Below are 21,194 nucleotides of genomic sequence, written 5' to 3' on the forward strand. Positions count from 1 at the left end.
CTAGTTGCAAAAGAACTGTTTAAACAAAAATATATATCCTTGTTTTGACCTAAATTTCCTTATTATTATGATTTTATTTCGTTTGAAATTCAATTTACTGTAGTTTTGAGAAATTCCCTTTCGAACAGAACTTATCAAGAACCAATGATACAATGCTATCAACAGCACATATCACCTATCAGCGGACTAATATTACAAGCTGCCCACTCGAAAGACTCGTGATCAAAAAATCTAATTTGAAATTGAATGCACATAATTTCAATGACAAAAAGTTTACTAAGTTCAATATTCCTATCAACTTCCGTGTTGATTAAAGCTGGCACGGCGTTTTATGAGAGTTTTTCACTTCCAGACAATATCATCAACACTCTTTAATCCATAAACGCCTTAATTAGTACACCACACAACTAACATGTTCTTGTTCAACATTACATGAGTATTTCACATACGTGGCGGGATTACAAGGTTTGTCAGATTGACTCATCATTTGATGAAACTCACATAAACTCAACTAGCAGACACAAGACTAGGCAGTAAATCTGAAGAAAATCTACATAGAACTATAGAAAGTTGAACATGACAATAAGAGAAGGGTTCGATGAGCTTACTCATTAGAAAACGCGTCATTCACCTGACTGCGGCTGAGAAACGGAGGATTAAAAGAAACGCGTGAAATTTCATGAAGGGATTACACCCCAGTGTGGCTCAATACTCCCTGCTGGGGCAAGTCACTTAAAATCAACTTAAGTTACTACCTACCCACGTCTACAGAGGTTGAATCAATGCAAACAAGATGGACTTGCTAGCTGAGGACAAACGTCGTGGGAATTTGGTCTTTCCAAAGCCGATAAACTGAGTCACTAGATAACTTCCAGTACGTGTCAAAATTTACAAATACACCTGATGCGAGAAATAAAGGCGAAAGAAGTCGGCAGCAATGTGAATTGAAATAAAGTCAACACTCCAGTTAATTATTCACAAGTTCATCATCACAAATAAAAAAAAACAGTAAAAAAAAAGTAAGAAAACTAGCAGAAACTTGCCTAGAATTGTTTGGCAGAGCATAACGAATAACAAGAACACCCCATTGGCCAGACGACTGCCATGTAAAAGCCTTGGCAATAACCATGACCTTTATTTCAACAGACGAGATATAGTTTCATTCATATATTGACATATCGTATTGCATTGTGCAGATGCCGTTTACAAACCTTATGCAACTTTTCGGAAAATCGAAGTATTTCACGTAAAACCATTGTCTCAAGACGTCTAATTCACGTAAAAAGAGACATATGATAAATGAAACTGCAGCAGAAAAGAACATGATTATTCCAGCTGCCTTTCAGTGAATTTTATTTCAAAATAGACCAGACTAACGTGGAAAATTTATGCCTCCATCACAAATATAAACCCTACAATCGCGGCTTCTCAAACTTTTTTCAGCGACCTTATTTCAGAAAATAGACATTTCTACAAGGTGAGCTTCTAACAGAAAAAAACTGGAAAGAGGGTAAAACTATTGCCATGGAAAAGTTGAATTTATTCATATGTTTGTTTTTCAACTATGCACGTTTGTTTGAAACAAGCAAAAGGACTTATCAAGACCTGTTTGACGTAACACCTCAGTCGTTGAAGTGCTGCTGAAAAAAAAATTCAACAACTTTTCAACACTCAAATAAGGAAAATCGCTTGAAAAAATGCGAAGCTGAGGAGACACGTAAGACAGGTACTTGAAGCACAGGAACTTTAAAGCAATCTTCAAGTCAACAAACTTATATATTGATGTGTGACACACTTCATTTGAAACGCCTACTAATTTTCTTTCCAGAGCACTCAAAATTAATAAGAAAAAGCTTTCTCAGTAATAAACAACCACCAATTTAACACTAGGTTCTCTTTAAAAACTTATAATCGGTTTTGCACATACCTATTTTTTTTATTCTAAATCGCTTTTCCATTAATTTTCACTATGAAGATTCTGTTGGATTATTTTGTCTGGCCTGTCTCAACAAAATTCGCCAACACGATTGTTTAATAGAAAAACAATAAAATCGAAATTCACAAGTCATTTCCTAAAAATGAACAAAACGTGCTTGTGCAAAGCTCCACTGTGAAAGAATATAAACCAGGGCCCAGGAGCCAGCTACCTGGACAGAGCAACTCAATTAAATTAGTGACAAAAGAACAGAATCTGCAGATAACGAGGAGCACAAATTAGAAAACAAATGGAGGGTCTCAGAGTTGCCAGGTCAAATTATTCAAAGGAACAAAATACAACATGACAATATGCCTAAGAAACAAACTCAACTTTCTGGCCCAGCAGACCCCCAGCAAGTCGGAATGACATAAAAACTGCGCTAACATAATTTCCAACCACAATTAAAAAATTCACTGCATTAAAATTAACGCAATCTTTTTTTTCTTTTAAAACGTAAAAAGTAAGCATGCTTTCCTTTGAAATGGCCAATTTAAACTTTTTAAACCAACTGATTACCTAGAAATGCGAATTCACTCTACGTTGGCTTAGAAAAGCACAATTTTAACAACCCTGCAGAGTGCAGAAACACTATGGTCTTGACAACGCCATTTCACTAAAGCGATCCAAGCCAATATGATCCAAAATCAAGAAAACGTTTATTATCACCCATTGAAAAAGCTTGTCAGCTGTGGCCAGGCAAATTATACATTCATCTTCATTTGATGACTGATCCTGCTTGAATTTAACCTAAAAGGCGAGGTCATCTCTGAGCCAGCAAAAGCTTTAATTAGCAAGGAAATTGCCACTGAGTGTTCAAACGTTTCACAGACATTCTGCAAACGGTAACTTAGCTTCTGAACACAGGCAACAAGAAGGGTTTGTAAACCACTAATGACAACGCAACTTTTAGATCTAAGTTAATGAATGCCCAGTTCTATTAATACATTTGTCATTAAAGTATTTTCTAATATGCAAAAAGACCTGTTTCTTGCAAATTTTGTTTGACAACTCCAAATGACAACAACCTCTTTCTTCTTAGCAAGCAAGTTACTTTTTTTATATTGATTCTATGTCTGCGGACCGCTGAATTGATGTAAACAAAGACAAATTTGCTGGCTGGATGGATTGCTTTGACCAAATAAGCTAAAAAACCACACAACCTAATCACTAGTTAAGATGGAAAGGTAAGTCGTGGCGAAATTCATGCAGAAAAAAAAACAAGACATGGCCCTTCACTCACGTGTCTTTCTCCAATATTTACTGGCAAAATATTGAGGCAGGGGTATCAGACTTTGATGCCTTTGAAGGACAAAAGCCGATGAACCACTACAAAGCATGGGCAAACATCGGAAAAAGATGTACGAATACAACACAAGTCTCATTTGCCCCATTGTTGAATTGCCTATTTGATGAGGCCAAAACCAGGTTGGATGATTACGTGAAACATCGTGCACGTGCACAAAGCAAGCATTGCTTTCGCTTTGCTTCTGAATCATTGCAAATGACTCACCAGAACTACCTAACCACAGCCACAGTTGTAAAGATTATCACCATAAAAGCACTAAGATCATGCGCAAGGCAAGACAATGCGAGCAGTGCGACAAATCACAGCAATCAATTTTCATATCTCAATTAAGCAATACCATAAAAGGGCCGAGCTGGGAAGCGTGCCGGCCCGTAAACTATTGAAATAAATCATGTCAGAATGTTCCGTTTGAGAAGCTGAAAAACGACGTCTTTCTGCAGAAACGCAACGTTTGCAGTAGTTGAAGTAACGTAAAATCTTGGTTGTAATAGTAGAAACGTGCCAGCAATGAGTTTAATTTAAAGTTTTACATTAAATCAACTAACAAAGATCCGTTGTTTTTTCACTGATTCAACGTTCTGCATACGCTCAATTTGGCAATAATAATGACCATTTGCATCAAGCCAAATGAATGTGAAAGGTTAAATGAAACCAGCCAGGAAATCTACTGCCAAATAGCTACACACAAGGCAATTAGCAATACATCACATTTGAAAGGGTTTATAACTTGTTCTTATTGCAGGTGGAGCTTCCACAGCAACAAAAACTTGTCTAACAACTCAGTGCGGGGGCTGTTAACCTGTCATAACAAAGGGGAGCAAGCATTAATTTCACTGTAAATCAACTTTCAAAAACATTAAATCCATCTTGAACAATTCCTAAGTTACAGACACTGCAGGGTTGGCTGATTTAAATCATTTGATTTAAATCATGATTTAAATCAAACAATAAAAATCAAAAAAATCAATTAAAAAAATCAAATGATTTTTTATTTGCTAAAATAAAAATAAATACATCAACAAACGTTTTACTGCTTCTTTGTAATACAAAAGTTATATTTAAATACATAAGGCTATAGGCTATGCATGTTTTGAAAGGCAACTTAGTTTACTTGGCAGTTCACACTTGGGACTTGTATACCAGCTCCAACATAGTATATTAGGCTAGAGCTTTTTAGGTAAAAAAAAATACAATCAACGATTCAGAAAAATGATCTGTGACTTAGTAAGGATGGTACTATCATAATATATCTGTGATGTTAAGGACAATAACGTTAGTAGGTGGGAATAATTGCACATGGCCAGGGTGACTGCTCTTGTCATTTATGAGAAAGGATGAGCCTTGGTCTGAAGTTGCAGCAATGTAATAGCTCAAAGTATAGCTGTGATTTAAGATACTGATAATTAAGTATAATACGGAGTTTCAGTTGTGCATTTCAACTCAGACAAAAAATTGTTTCAGCATTTTAATACAAAAGAGGGTAAGCTGCACTATTCTGCATTGAGGCTCAGGGTTTTCAAATGTGAGAGTTTGAGCTAAAAGACACGGCACAGATTAATTTTTATTAGACCTTTTTTAAAATGCCTGTCCAGGTTAAAAACCGTTTTAAAAGATTGGTACTTTTTAGATCATAGAAGTATTTTGCAAAATGTGTTTCTTTCTTTTTTCAAAAACATGTTACCATTCCACAGCTATTGATATTTTGTAGAGCCATAAACTTTAGCGCGAATTTTTCCTTTTTATTCAACACAGATGTTGTCATGCAATGTGACGTCACGATGGGAGTTTTGCGCTCAAACGTAAGGAAAGATCTTAGTGTAGTGAGATGACAGTCTGAGACTCACCTCAATCTCGATATGCACAATTGTGATTTAGTATAAAGCAACATATCACACCTACTTAAAAATATGTGCAATAGACAGGCTAGCCTACAATATGATAATAAAAATGATTAAACACTTGCAAAGCAAAGCCTTTCAATCAATCAAGGGGTTAAAAATGATTCTGCTATCTTACTAAAATGATCTCTTCCCCCAAGTAGACTCGACGCTTTTTTATCTAAAAAAAATCAAAAAAATCTGATTTAAATCAAAAAAATCCGATTTAAATCAAAAAAATCCGATTTTTTTGATTTTTTTAAAAAAATCATGATTTTTTCCAACCCTGACAGACAGTGAATTTCCAGATGGTATTACTTGAAAGAATTAGTGATTTATGTACCTTCGCCACTGTATAACGTACGCTGGCCCACCATATCTGGTGGTTATTTATAGCCCTCTTTACAACCAAGTTTGTCATGAGGTTAAGCCAAGAACAAGCATTTACGACAAAGTACGATCGTATTGCTTCCGCGCTCGGTCTCAACAACTACCACTGAAGATCAACAGAAAAGCTATGGATAACAAGCCAAGCTGGAAAATAGACAGTCATACTTGAACCATACACTGCCGTCCTTGTTTGTCAATGACACGGCCTAGCAGGAAAAACTGTCTTTTTCACATTGATTTAACGTCTGCAGACAGTGAAACAATGCAAAAACTGATCCGCTAGTGATTACGTCATAGTATCAATGCATAAACAAGCATAGTAGGAGTCATACGTTGATTTATCAGTTTGTATAGGCCTGCAAATAAGCGACCTAGTGCAGTTTGATAATTTCTATCACTGTCCTGAAGTTAAGCCTCAGGGATTTAGAAAAGGATGTTATCTGGACAACAAAGCACGAAATTCTTGCGTCCACATACGTTGAAACAATGTGAACAAAGTTTTAATTTTAACTAGTTAAGCAATTCAATGCATTGTGAAATATGCATGGCACAAATAACCGTAACAATACTACTTTACGAGCAAACCAGTGAAACAATTCTCTGAATTAAGCATACCTGTCTTTAACTAAAGTCAAAACAAAACAATTGTTTCATCCTTTTAGCAATTGGAGGTATATATGCACATACTTATACATATATCTTGTCGAAACAATTAAAAAAACTTTCACTTGTCCTACACTGGCTTTCTCAAACATGTGCCAAATGAAGACAGACCTCATGCCAGCCGCATAGGTTTAGATTAGTTTCTTTGAATCTAAATATTAAACTGGATTGAAATTTCTAAAGCCCCACTCATAATTGTTAGCGCAGGTAAACAGGAACTTGTGTCTGCCCAGTCCAAATTACTTGGTGGCATAACACCATGACGTAAATAAACGGCACATTCCTGGCACTGTCTGCTTGAACTGGCATCTTGCAGTGCGAGAATCATCTTTCAGTAATCAATATTCTTTTTCTACAAAAGTACAAAACTTGCGTCGGATCGGTGAGACTCGAAAGCGACAAAAAAGGCGACATAGGAGAAAGTGAGCCACATAGCAAAATTTGTCCTTTTTACATTGATTCAACGTCTACAGACGTTCAATCAATATCATAATGACAGATTTTTTTGTCTGAGAAAGTTGCCTCAAAACTGGCAGCATGAGCTCAGGTAGAGATAAATTTCTCCAAATACGCTGGTGGATGGAAAACTTAAACCAACATTCAGTTGAGATGAGACCTGCAACGCAAATTCTGAAAACACATTGGCATTTTCAGTACCATCACGTCTTTGTAAGATTTGCGTTTTAATTTTTTATAATTTTCTCAAGTAGTCTATTGGTGCATCACATACACGCCTGTTTTCTGCACACGGTAATGCATGGTTAATGGTTATCGCTTGATATTGTGCCGCGTATGCGCTTTTGAGGTGGCTCAAATCTTTTCATCTCAGAAACGTGATGTGCTAAAGAAGGCTGAATGCAGATTTGGAATCTTCGAAACAATGCATGAAGAATGAAGATCGACATTATTGAAACAGATTGTTCAATGTTCATACATTGTTTTCATATAACTAGAATATCGCAGTTACCAGCAGGTACTTTTCTTAAATTCTTATTGCATAGTTTGAAAAAGTTTTAAAGACCAAGGAATTGAAACAGAAACAAATCTTATGAATCAACACTAAAGTGGAGAAGAAGATTCATACGAAGAAGTGTAGTGATAAATCTGAAAGTGACAAAAACGTACAATGCGATCTTTAGGCAAACCCGTTTCATTCTAACAAAGGGAACATGAAAACTTGTAAATTGTAGAACCGTTATCTTCATAAATCGTTCACACATTTGCTCAGCTAATTGCCATTTTTACGTCACTCAATGTCGTTGAACTTTAAAACAATGACAATTTTTGGTGGTAGAACATGAAACACATTGGTGCAATGTATGAAAGAACGTAAGTGATTGGAGACTGGAGTATTTCAGTCATGTGGAAAGCCACGATTCAAAGCAAATGCAAATCGTGAACAATTCACCGCACACTCCTGTGCACAAATGTATTTTAAAAGACTATAGAGTAATTTGCATTGGTGTTGTAGAACATATCAGACAAAACGAAACAAAAAACAGTGCAGAAAAAAACAATTTTGGAACCCATAACGCATGCTATACACGTCGGACTGAAGGAAGACGATGCGATGGACAGAACGAGATGGAGAATAGGAGTGGAGGCAAACGCTGTAAGGAAAGAATCAGCCACCTCCACTAGTGGAAACAAAACCAAATTTGGATGATGATGTTATAGTAAGAGTAACCTATCGGCAAAAACGCAGTAAGTTTGCCAATTGCAGTTTGTTTGAAAAAGCGGCTCGTCCTGGGCGACCAAGAAAAGAAAATCACCTTACGTCGTAGCTTGCATTAGTTTTTTGTATTTGTCACAAGTATGCTATGCTTAACCTGGCGTAAATTCAAGGCATTGAATTATAAGCGCTCGACAATAACCTTGAACCAGCTGTCCTTTGTTCTATGCATTTTGATTGACAGAACAAGTGTGATTGCAACCAACAGGTGCATAACCTCCGACACATTCCCTTCTGTTGCCAAAGGCAATTTGGAGGGGGAAATCTCTGAAGATTCCTAGGTTTGCTCAACACGTCTATCCAACCCATATCGACGCAAAAACAACGTTGACCCAACGTTGTTTTGGAACATATTTAGGGTTGCCAGACAAGTTGCATATTCAGCTTTAGTTTTGTATCAAGTTACCTTGTTGAGATGTAAGCTTTAGAAGAGATTAAACAAATCGTGCACAAGGACACTGGAATCTATTCAAAGCCAAGCATGCGGAGGAATACCAACACAATGTGGATTAATCTCATTCCGTTTGTCATGCACGCGATGTTACGAACAAAAAGATGAAGATCAAACCTAATTAGACATCGACACAAGAAATTTATCAGATTGTGTGAGTTGTGTGTTGAATTCAGTTTTAAAGCCATGTTCAAGGTTTTGAAAATATTTTGACCCGGTCAGTGAAATCCGTTCTTTTCACATTGATTCAACGTCTGCAAATGTCGGCTACATGATAAACAGCACCCTATTGAAAACCGCTGTAATAATGAACAGTGAAATCTTTAGTCTAGTCTAGGGCTAGGCTTTCCCCTCCTTGTCACTTAATAATTTCCTTATGTGAAAAAAATAGTTCTTCTTCCTCTTTCGTATCACTACGCGGGTGATTGGACACAGTATGGCACAAATCATTTAAATGAAAAGTTTTTCTTCCTTTTTTTATATTCCTTAATTCAGCGTTAGTTGAACTTTCAATTAAATCAAAAATTTGAAGAGGGACAATTTGTCATCCGCACAATATGTTGGTTGCCATGGTAGCAAAACACTGTGAAATTTGTATTTTTGCAAAAAGGTCCGAAATCAAATCAAATTTATATCAAAGACGTACACGTTTAGCAGAGTCCCCAAAGTGCGCAATTATCAGCAAAAGCGACAGCTTGTGATTTGCAATTGCAATCCGGCCTCAAGACCGAGTTACCAGTGCGAAGACATCATCCATCAAAAACCAATAACGACTTTGATGCAATTGTAAAGATAAGCTATTTCAAATATTTTCCAGGCAGTTTGGGTCTAAACACAAGAAATATCGATTTCAAACCAGGGTTGCGTTCTGCAAACTTGACCAATTGCTGAAGCTATTATCAGACAGCAATATATATCACTTTTACATTGATTCAACGTTTGCAGACGTTGAATCAATGTAAAAATGATATATTTTGCTGTCTGAGATTGTCATTAACTGATAATAAATCGAAGTCTCGAGAAAGAAACCGCTTTTTTAGACTCCAACACAAAGTTGGTTTGTCACATAAACAAACCTGACAGTAGAAAGACGACGACATAAAGTGGAGCGAGCTCTCGACATCTGTAAAGCACTGGTCGAACTGCGCCTTAATTCCAACGCCATATCCAACGGTCTTTTCTTGGATGATGAGTAAGAATTTGCCAAGAAAGTCTTGAATAAACTTGTTTATATAACCGCCTACGAAAACTACAAAACCAGAACCACTCTTAAATACACTTCAATGAAGACCATTGCCACCATCTTTGATGACATCATTATCTTATGACAAGTTTTCTAAACTTTAAATTTTAAAATAAAAAGCAAAGTTATAAAACTTTTTTCTTTTTTTCTACCTCAATTTTAATGTCATTAGTTACACACAGGTGCAGAAACGGTGCAACAAATCGTAGAGTCTGTCATGACTCACTATGTGAGAAATAAACTAAGACACGATCACAAGATATACATTGTGCAATTACAACTCAGAAGTGTTGCCCTTCGTTTAATGTCATTATACATTTTCATTAACTTACTGTGGAACTGCGGCCTAGCGTAAAACACAAAAAAAAAGTAGAACTCGTGATATTAATAACTGTATGGGATTTCAAACTGTTTCGTAATGAGTTAATTCCACTTGAAACAACAGCAGTGCAGATTTGAAACAATTAAAAAAAAGTAAATAAAAAAAAAAAAAACTTTTCAGTTCCTTTCCAGCCAAGCAGTCGGTTAAGTTTCGGCTACAAAATCTCTATTGAAAGAAGCAATAATAGTGAACTGACTTTCCCTTCCAAAATATGATAAAGTCAGGATTTTGAAAAAAAATTACTCGCCGGTACACCTCGTCACCAGGTTTTTCCGTCGTCGAAGCTAGCTGGTTATATCGCATCGATTCTACCGGAAGGAAAGCTGGCACTTGAAAATAATTTTATTGTCGTGTTAGGATTTCTATAGAAAACCTGCATATGCTTCTACAAATTCTACGACCTAGGCTAACTGATGAATCCAACCTACTGAAACTAGTTTCAAGTAAAACTTAACTCCAATTCATTGATAATAAAATTCAACAGAAAAAGATTGAAAATCTCAACTATGCAATGTACCTGATAAATTCCTTATCTTTTAACAGTTCGTAAAAAGTTACTAATAAGATTTGACTTGTTTCACAAATAAACCTGTGAAACAACAAATGAAACGAAATAAGACAGGGACAAGTACCTAGCCTTCCAGCACCCAGCGTCTAAAACCTCTCCAATAATACAAATCGCCAACGTCCATCACGTAAAATTTTCACACGGAATCGTGCGCGCGAAATTTAAGCAATTCACTAGCAAGTTACGGGAACGGGTGAGATTTTTGTTGTTGTTGGGAAAGCAACACGTTAGTTAATGAAAAAGGCATGTAACTTAAAAAAATACGACAATATAAATCCGCACAAGTGCATCTGGACTACTCGCAACAACAGGAACAGATAGTGTCGCACGGGCACAGACACATGACACCTCAACTAGCTTTTGTTTCGCTTTATCCAATAGTTAAATTAAATACTCACTGTTTATTTAAGACAGGGTTGCTTCAATTCAAGAAGATTGAAATTCTAAAAATTATGTTTTAGCCACAAATGGTCTGCTACCATGCTCATGCTTTTCGCTTACTTACATTTTAAATTTATTTTAATAAATCATTCCCACTTTCAAACAAAAATAAATTTCAATCAACAGCAGAATTCTATTTGCAAATAATTGTTTCGAAAGAATGTTATGTATTGTAACAATTTTTTCATAAATTATCCAGACAAAGTTTATGTTGAATTGATTTAATGTTAAATTGCTTGAGTTTGCGCGAAAGGAAAATTCACACAATAGAATTCGCCGTTTCGTCACAAGAAAATACATTTCACGCTGCAGTAGACATCTCCAATTAATAAAAGTTGCTATTTCACATCATTTCGACCTTTGGCGTCGTTAAAATGGTGTAAAAAGAGCAGCTTTTCCAGGGGCAGTGATCGAAAGAGTGATCAATGATTTTCCTAATTTAAAATGATGAAACACAGCGAAGCAACCAGCCAGCTCGTCACCTCCATACTCATTACTCATGGGCAAAGTACACAGCCTATCGTACAGCACTGTTCAAGCGTTCATGTAACCATGCAGTGAGACAGTAAAAGAGCTCTATCAATGTTTCAAATATTCTTATTATCATCGATAACATGGAATGCAATTACATCAGACTACTTCGAAAAAAGAACACTTGCTTTGAAAAAAAAAGCATTCAATCACTTCAGGAAATTACATTCAAATTAAAACTTCAGCTTATTCAATCCAAGGAATTCCTCACCCAACAAAACATCTATCGAACTTCAATGTCCAGATCACGTTGCGAACAACAAAGCCGCTCTCAACATTCCAACGTCAAGGGTTACGTCCTTTCTACTTGAAAACTGTTATGCAACGTAAAGGCAATGTTCCATGAAAGCAAATATTATGTAAAGTTGTGAAATGAATTTGGGCTCGCAACAAAATAACGGATAACTGATTTAAGTTGTCCCAGTGGAAACTGGTAACTATGGGGGTGTACAAAATAAATTTTATTTGGACGAAACGAGATTTTTGGCCACAAGTGGTGCTTAGGTTACCACAGCATCAACCAACAATCTCAAAAGAAAATTCCGGATAGGAGGAGAGGATTTTTTCCGTGCTAAAAACGACAACTTTCCTGAGGAACACCCAAACGTTTCGGAGTCCAACAGTGCCAACTAAAAAATAATATCTTGTGTTCTTCCGGTGACACTGACTTGTAAACTTAGGCTATTACAAGATTTCAAGAATGACAATCAGCATTATTTCCGACGTTTCGGCAGTCAGCACGACCGACTCTATCAAAGATGCTGAAACATGTAAAAACTACCTGTTCAGCAATAAAATGAAACATATGACAAATGAAGAGATTCCCAAGATGCGAAGTCTCGTATTGCAGTCCTGCAGTCTCAACATTACGCTTCCAACAAAACATTTCAAATGCGAGTAAAATCTTATAATTTTAAATAAATCTTATACTGTTTGTTGTTTCTTTTTTTTACTGTTTAACATCACTTTTTTGTTGTTGATGTAAAATATGGATTTGCAGAACAAGACACGGTATATACTGTATTATGAAGTATTAAACCAATGAAAAAGTCATCATCATAATCCATCGTCGGTTTGTTCCCCACTAGTGGGGGTGGCCGATTGTTTCCGCGCAGCAATTGTTTTAATCCCTTTTCTCCATTTCACTCTGTCCCTTGCATCTTCCTCCTTCATCTTCAAAAAGTGATTTCACAAAAAAACTAGTACGGCAGATCAAGTACTTTGTCAAGTAGTCGCCAAACAAAATTTCTAGATACAACAATGGAAATGTTGTTGAAGCAACACAGAAAGGTTGTGAACAAATCAGTAGATCGTGGTTTACTGGTTTAGACTGGTTTCAACTGATAACAACTGGTCAAAAATCTACGTGCAACTGATGAGCGTTTAGTAATCATGATGTGCATGAATTCAATTATTTTCTCCAACAAAACTGATCCAAATTCAGTACCGTTTCTTCAACGCCAATGATGACATCGAACAGCTCAAAGCACAAACAAAAGCTTGTACATTATGTACAAGTCCTTCATAACTTAAAAAGAAAGCAAAATGAAAAATATGAGACCACTCTTAAAGAAACGGCTTGTGCAAGAACAAGTGAGCGGTGATCAACATACCTGCGGTAATGTCGATCCTCATAAATCGGATTTCAAGTTTTACAAGGACAAGTCAAGGTGTACCAAGCTGCTGGGCAGGTAGCAAGTGACGTAACAGTAGTTTGAAACGTCATCATCGTTTATTCGGGCGTACCCGAACATCACTAACCTTGTCCCTCATCAAACTCGCGTTTCTGCACTCCAGTGTCATGTCCTAATTGTTGAAGAAAGGTTTTTTTCCTAACGTCATAGTTTGGTTCCCAATAAAGAATATTACAAATTTCTTGTTGACTTGTAAAGCAGTGACCTGGCAGCTGCAATCCTCGCCCCAGATGGAATCAGAGAAAAGTGGCAAGTAACTGTACAGATTTTCAATGGTGAAGTGGATAACTTGGCTTGAAGAGCATTTCGAACCACACAGTTTGCATCGGCTGCAGACGTTGAATCAATGTAAAATGCGATTGATTTGCTAGCTGAGAGATACAATATCAGCATTGCAACTTTGCAGGATAAGTCCCCTGCTGGGAAAATTGGGACAAAAAAACGAAAAACTTGGCATACTAAAAGTGCAAACAAGCGTAAATTCAAAACTCTTGAACAAACATAGAAAAAAAAAAACAAGCCAGGTTTAAGACAAAGTCAATACATGGCGTGAAAGCAGTTGGTAACGTTTGCAAACATTGTATCAATGTAAAAAGAGTGATTTTGTTGGCTGGTAAGGTCAAACAGCAATGGTTCATTAGGCTCAAGAGAGAAACCGTGAAATTATATATGTTCTAAGAATTAGGGTAATGCTTTCTTTCAGTTTTAATTCAACTCATCATTTTTTTTTGCCAAATGCAACAATAGTGAACTGCTCTAGTAGAAGAAATGCAAAATACTGTTTTTAAATCCGAGGGAATTTCCACCATTTACCAAATTTCTAGCTCAAACCCTGCCAGCAATTCAGTCCACTGTTTCTATTGACCCAAAAACGTTGAATTCACGTTCGGTGACTGATGAGTTACATGTTAGGGTTTAATTAATCACGTTTTTTTCAAAATCTTGCAAACCCAATGCAAAAATATCGTCGAGTTGCCACATCATCAATAACAACACAGCAAACACAGAGCTACACTGTTCAACAGACACCTCAATCTTATCACTAGACGGTAGGCTGTCAGATCCATAAGAAGAACATGAAAATGTAATAACGAAATAAGCTACTAACCACAAAAACATGATATGTCGAGGCATGGCCAGCTAAAGATACGGCCTGATTTGTCACATTTTGCAGAAATTTTGAGGTTTTTCTAACTTTGGCCGAACGTTTAAATAAATTTTTCTAAAAATTTGATTTTTACGCTTTCTTTACTCTTTTCTCCAGATGACACAATAGGTTTTAACATCCTCACATGTTGAAAAACAAAGAAAATTTGATTTCGAAGATTTTAGTCAGACTGTTAATTTTTCAATAACAGTCTGATTTAGCGTTTTTCAACTTGATTTGCTACTGCTTCCCCAAGGCAACAAAAAAGTTTTATGTCATTAGGAAACCGCAAAAAGTAAAAACATCTCAAAAAAAGTCAGTCAAGCAATAGCAGTAGCTGTAATCAAAATCTGCAAAATGTGACAAATCAGGCCGCATCTCCAGGTGGCCATGGTCGAGGGTATTATGTTTAAACTTCAGATGGAAACTCGGTAGCTGAGAAGCATTTTGTTGACTTAAAACATGGCGCTAAAAGTAAACTGTGGCAATCTGTTTGTAAAGGGAAGCCGAAAATGTGTCAAAGCAAATATGTTAAGCAAATAAATGTTTTTGATTGGTTGAGCAAGCTAAATTAGTGAAGATCAACATAAAGGCTTACAAATATTGCGTGTGAAAAATCTGAACGTAATGAAGAAAATCGATACAGAAACAAAAATATATATATCTTTTATTTTTTATGATAGAAAAAAGGCCATTTGTGAGACGCTTACTTTCTTGTCCTTAGCTTCACAACTGGCTGGGGTATATTGTCACCAACTACATGCATATTCGTTTTGTTGGGGTTTTCTGATTTGGCACTGGGCTGTGAAATATCTGGGCTGATTGGTTCTGAAAAAAAAAAAAAAATATATATATATATATATATAAAATCAAATATAGTTATTACTATCTGAAGCCTTTACAAATTGTTTCACCTAACGGATCATCAGAAGGTCTTATTCAAATAGAATCTAAAATAAAATAAAATAAAATAGAATAAATTAAAATAGTTAGGTGAAACAATTTGTAAAGGCTTCAGATAGTAATAACTATATTTGATTTAATTCGCTCTGCTTTGCCTTTTTGCTTGGCATTGAGCACTTTTTGTAGTATTAATAGTTTTCATTGTTTTTTTTATGTGATTATAGTGGTATATGTGATTATAGATTATAGTGTATGTGATTATATGTGGTTATAGTGATATACACGATTACACGCTAGGACCGTTTGTGGATGAACAAGTTAACAAATTTAGTCTTAAACCCAATAATCAGACACTTAAAAGAATTAGAGCAAACCAAATACCATCTGGGTTATTGACCAACACCTGCTCTATCAAGTGTCATTGTTAATGAAGTAAAAACATATTGCTTTCAGCAAAACTAACTCATAATGAACATTTCAGCAAAACTAACTGAACCTTGGGACAATCAGTTTATAAACGATACATCTAACAAGATGCAATTCAACATTCTTATCACATCATGCGCAAGCAGATCTTCAAATAAAGGTGCAATGACAAAGTATGCACACTACGTGTGCGTACATATGGTCACTGCAAATGAATTGCCGGGTAGTAGCGGTCCAGGCCTTCACACGTTAGAAACCGTGGTAGTAAATCAGTCTTTTGTTAGGTTGATTTACCGTCAGCAGACGTTGAGTTGATGTAAAAAAAGATTGGTGTAATGGCTAAAAAATAAACTAACAACTGAGCAGTTACCTTCGTAAGCAGCGCCCTCGTGCGGCGTTGAAAGTCTCTCGTTCAATGATGACGATGAAACATTGAGAGGATTAATACGACCTTGCTCTTGGTATCCCGGATGAAACACGTCGTCAGTCTTCGCATCAAGATGGTCATGGTTGTAGGATGAAGAGTCTGAGTATCCTTCGTAATAAGGTTGCTCGTGCAGAGAAGCAGGAGAAGGATTGGAGTAATCTCTGTGGTGGTGCAAACCGCTCTGTGGTACAGGATGAGGGATTCCTCCTGCATCCTTGGAATACATTCCCCTGCGAGTGAAAAACATAACTCACAAATAAATATGAGACAAAGCAGAAAAAGGGACGGTGCATCTACAAACATCTGTCGGATTGGCCCATAATGCTAGAGAAGGACCCCCGATGGGTACAAGCTGACTTATACAAGTCAATAAGTAAAAGTGATACAATCATCAACCTCTCATGCATATGTAGCTCCACACCATATAGTGAAAATTGTATCACTTCGCAACTCCTTTTTATTTTGACAAAAAAAAACGACACCGAAGACTAAATCGTTGAAGCAATCAAAATCAAATTTATAGTATATATATATTCCATAATTCCATTGCTCTGAAAAGAATTTAAGTTCGAAACAGTTGTCCTCTGTCTACAGATAATAATGCTTTTGAGATTTTTTCTTTCAAAATAAAAAAGAGTTGTGAAGTTATGTAACTTTCACTGTGTGTGGAGCTACAATGGCTAGAGGAGAAGAGGGGTTGTTAATTTTTTTATTTTCAAATGTTCACTACGTTTCAAAACGTTGAGGAACGGTCTATGAGAAGTTGTACTAAAAGCAAAAAACCATGCTTTGCCCGTTAAGAAAGAATCTTAACGTAATTGGTTACCTGGAGATACGGCCTGATTTGTCACATTCTGCAGAATTTTCTAGATTTTGCTAACTTTTAGTGACTGTCTGAATAAAATTTTCTAAAAATTGTATTTGAACGTCTGCTTTACTGATTTCCCCAGGTGACACAATGGGTTGTAACATCATCAGACGTTGAAATCCAAAGAAAGTTTGCTTTCTCTTATTTTCTACTGCTTACCCAAAGCCACAAAAAGATTTTATGTCATTTCGAGTCCGCAAAAAGTAAAAAACATCTTGAAAAATTCAGTCAGACAGTAACACTAACCAAAATTTGTAAAATGTGACAAGTCAGGCCGCATCTCCAGGTGGCCATGATTTCTTGACAGTAATAGAGATGGCTTTCTCGTGAAAGAATGAGTATGTGCTGATGAACTGTCAACTAACGCTATCACAACATTGGCAAGAAGTAAAATTGACCAACTATGAATGGACTTAACCTTGGCCAATTAAGAAAACATTTTCACCAAAATAAAAAGAACAAGCGAAGAGGTGGTGACTGATGGCACCAGCTTAGTCGTTATTTGAATTCCAGAGCCTTCTAACGTCTCGAGTATCAAAGTAACATAAAACAGACATAACAACTTTTGACTCAGCAAATATTGACCTACCCAGTTCGCTTTCAACGCCTCAGTGAAATACAATGCCGTGAAAAAGCGAACAAAAAGACTTTCCAGGCATATTCAAGCATAAAACTGTATTGTGTATTGACACAGAAAAGGAAGTGATTGATTTGAACGATGTATAGTGTAGAAAATTATCTTGAAACGAAGAATCAATTTTGGCAGCAAGACTACTTAATATCTATGAAGTGCCCACCACAATAATGTGCCGAAATATTTCGTTTTCATTGAAAAAAAGTTGTATCGAATAATTCTGCTACTTCCTCACAAATACAGTTATCGTCACACTTTTTTCATTAGGGATAAAATCAAAATATGAGTAGTCATGGAGTAAGGAACTTCAGATACGCACCGTACTCAATGAATGTGAGCATTTTACTGTTAATAATAACTTTTGGAAAAACGTTAAACCTTGATACGACCAAAGATGTATTACAATGAACTAAAAAAGAGCTTTGTGCTATTCGCTCTAACACGGTCACATTGTACCATCGCAATTTTCGACAATTTTAAAAAATACGTGCAGAAGGCAATAATGTGATCTTCCTGTCAAATTATAAAACAATCGATTACAAGCAGAAGCAAACATAACGTTTTATGATAGTTTGTGGTAATTCAATCTTATCGAATCGAACTATCTCCAAATACTCTGGTCTTGAAATTCTTCTAAATGTTCTCCCCTTTTCTAAATGACGAAATGCAGTTATCAAAAACGTGTCTCAAACCTTACATCCCAGCCAGCCAATCAGTCCATTTTTACATAGATTCAACGTCTGCAGGCGTTGGTAAAAAGGGACTGATTTGGTATATCCATGTAACCAACCAACAGCCACTCACAAGCCACTATCCATATACATCGTGTTGTTGCCACTACGGAAACTAACAATGTGAGGTTTCAACTCGTATCCGTTTAATTAATCTAATTGTTGAGAAGGATTGCCTTTGATTAGCCGAGAATTTTGAAAATATGGCCTTCATAATGAAACTTTATTCATGCTTTATTCAATAGCACTGAAAATTGAGACAGTTTAAATTTCGAAACGTTTGCTGAACAAGAATTTAATAACTACGTTTCGGGCATTTATTATTTGGTTGGTTTGACAATGAAGACTTGATTAATTGCGTTACTGGAAATCACCAATCATTCGACTCAACACTGGCGATAAAAATGATTTATCTGCATAAGGTAAATGGAGGTTGGTAAGCAACTAATAATCCAATGCATGTTTCCAGTTGCCATGTGTTTGGGGTAAAGATTTCTAACAATATAACTCATGTAAAGTTCAAGCCTAACATACACCACCGCACTTGCGCTCAGCACTAAAATCAATTCTCTATTTTTTTTTTCAGCTCTCAAAGAATCTTTCCATAAATTTGATTAAACCAAGTGCACGCTGTGAAAACAAACATTTGTTCGTACATTCAAATTATACAGACCAACACCAGATCAAGATCATGGAAGACCTAAGAATCAAACGTAATGATCCGTCCCTCAACGGGCAATTATTTGCCTGTGGCTCGTCTTTCCTTCTGTGTGTTCTAACTGTTGTGATCACATGCTTGTATTTTACACTTCATGTGATCTGTTTTCCGCCGTGTTATTTACTCGTAATCATTCTTGTATCACTTGTTGAGTATGTGCTTTTCAGTTCAGAGTGTCGTTACAGTTACAGTCAGATTTATCTTATAGTTTTCACTTTTTTTCATTTTATGTGTACTTGTGTAGCCTATTGCAGATTTGTAATTCCTGATGAGGACACAAGAACGTGTCGAAAACGTTACAGTTTCTTTTAATTATGTTATATTTTTGTGTGTGTAATACATCATGTTAAATCCGTTGAAGTTACTTTGTTTTGTCTGTTTATGGTTCAACAAAGCGAACTCTCTACCAAAGTTTTATTATACAAATTATAATTAATCAAAACAAATTTTTATACCGCAAGATTGCTTTGTCTCTGACACAGAAGAACTTCCACAAAACAATTTAAGCATGACGTATAAATTTATGTACAATGTACATCTATTAACATACCTCGTATAAACACTAAAAATAACTTCACTTGATCGACGCAACGAGCGGGTACCAGAAACTCCCTCCCAGTGATGCATTGTGGGGCGGGGGATATACCAACTCTTGAACTTAGCGATAATAATCCAGAAATAAATAAAAAACAAACATTGATTCTCAGAGCCTCTCGTTCACTTGCTTCACAATCTTCTTTTCTCTTTGGCTTATTTCCCTAATGTATTTTATATCTTTGTAGCTTAATTGACAGTTCTGCAAACACACAAAGAACTTAGGCCTAGAGCATAAAAGTTTCACTGAATAAATTAGTTTTGAAATTAGTCGCTACCGCGCTTTTCAACCGGGAGCAACTCCACAGAATAAAACAAATATTGGAGTTAGAGTCATTTATGTAATAGCTTGGAACGCAAGCCTTTGAACTATGAGAGGGCAAAATATAGAGCGTTTGATAAGCATGTAACCTTGTGATGGATGGGGAATGACTAGGTTTTCATCAGCCCCCCTCTGCCCAGCTGTATTTCCAGGTAAACAATTATCGCATTACGGTACTGCGTTTGTAGTTACCGACTCTTGTCACCAGTGGCAACGAGTCTGTCTAATTTCAATTAGTCAAAGTTGCAGTGATTGCGAGTTGGAATGGCACGTCAAACGTGGACCAACCGACGAGCCCAGAGGAAGAGCTTGTGCCACTAATTAGTTCAATCACTGGGTTCCATCACTTGAGCTGTTATCATCGCATTGCGTGTGCGATCATTCAAAAGTCTCTTGGAACTTTTAGCAAATTACTTTATATTTGATTCTTCAATGAAATGTTAATAAATTTGGATCTTGTACATTCTAATGAACGTAGTGAAACTTTCTCAATGTGACTGAAAATGTTATTTCTCATATAAACTATCAGGATAGAAAAGTCTGTTAACTTGAAGTGATGATTTGAAAGCGCTATCAAGTAACCGATATGGTAAAAACTTTAATGAGGGGTAGGATGAATTAATACAGCCAAGCTAACACTTACTTCATATTCATCACAAATAAAAACAACAAAATTCCTCATCCAACCAACTAAACTATCTAAGCTGAGCTTATTGCATAGCCAATAGCCATTCATCTTGAACTAATCTGAAATAACATTTTTTCCACACCAAACATTTTCTTATAACAAGTACCTCAAGCAATTCAAACACAAATATAGCCATGCAATCATACCATATGGTTTGGCAGGTAAATACTGTTTAAATACGTATTACGTATTAAAATGGACTGATGACATACATCCCATCTCGTTAATTGATTGCAGTATACAGTACACCCTATACTTATATGATATATACTGTAGAAAATCAAATCGGACTGCGTTGTAGTTGCTATGATGGTGGTTACTCGACTAACAAACTTTGCCGAACTTCATCTGCACTCTCTTAAGTTCTAAATACACATCTGCTAGTTAGTAGGATTTCAGTTTTCACCTTTTCTCTGTGAATCACCAAGTAAATCAATTACACTTCCATTGTCTCTACGCTACAACAATTGGCCACAGTAA

General features: G+C 36.2%; 1 protein-coding gene across 1 annotated transcript in view; it reads right to left on the reverse strand.

Moving 5' to 3' along the window:
• The window catches only part of LOC145782856 (uncharacterized), a 79,602-nt gene that overhangs the window by 45,412 nt on the left and 12,996 nt on the right, over positions 1-21,194 (reverse strand). Inside the window, exons 3-4 of the mRNA XM_082594621.1 lie at positions 16,103-16,389; positions 15,114-15,231 (exon numbers count right to left, since the gene is read on the reverse strand). Of these exons, the coding sequence (XP_082450747.1) occupies positions 15,114-15,231; positions 16,103-16,389 (405 nt within the window). The remainder of the gene's footprint in view (positions 1-15,113; positions 15,232-16,102; positions 16,390-21,194) is intronic.

Source organism: Aplidium turbinatum, chromosome 14 (assembly GCF_918807975.1).
Source record: "Aplidium turbinatum chromosome 14, kaAplTurb1.1, whole genome shotgun sequence".
Lineage (NCBI taxonomy): Eukaryota > Metazoa > Chordata > Ascidiacea > Aplousobranchia > Polyclinidae > Aplidium > Aplidium turbinatum.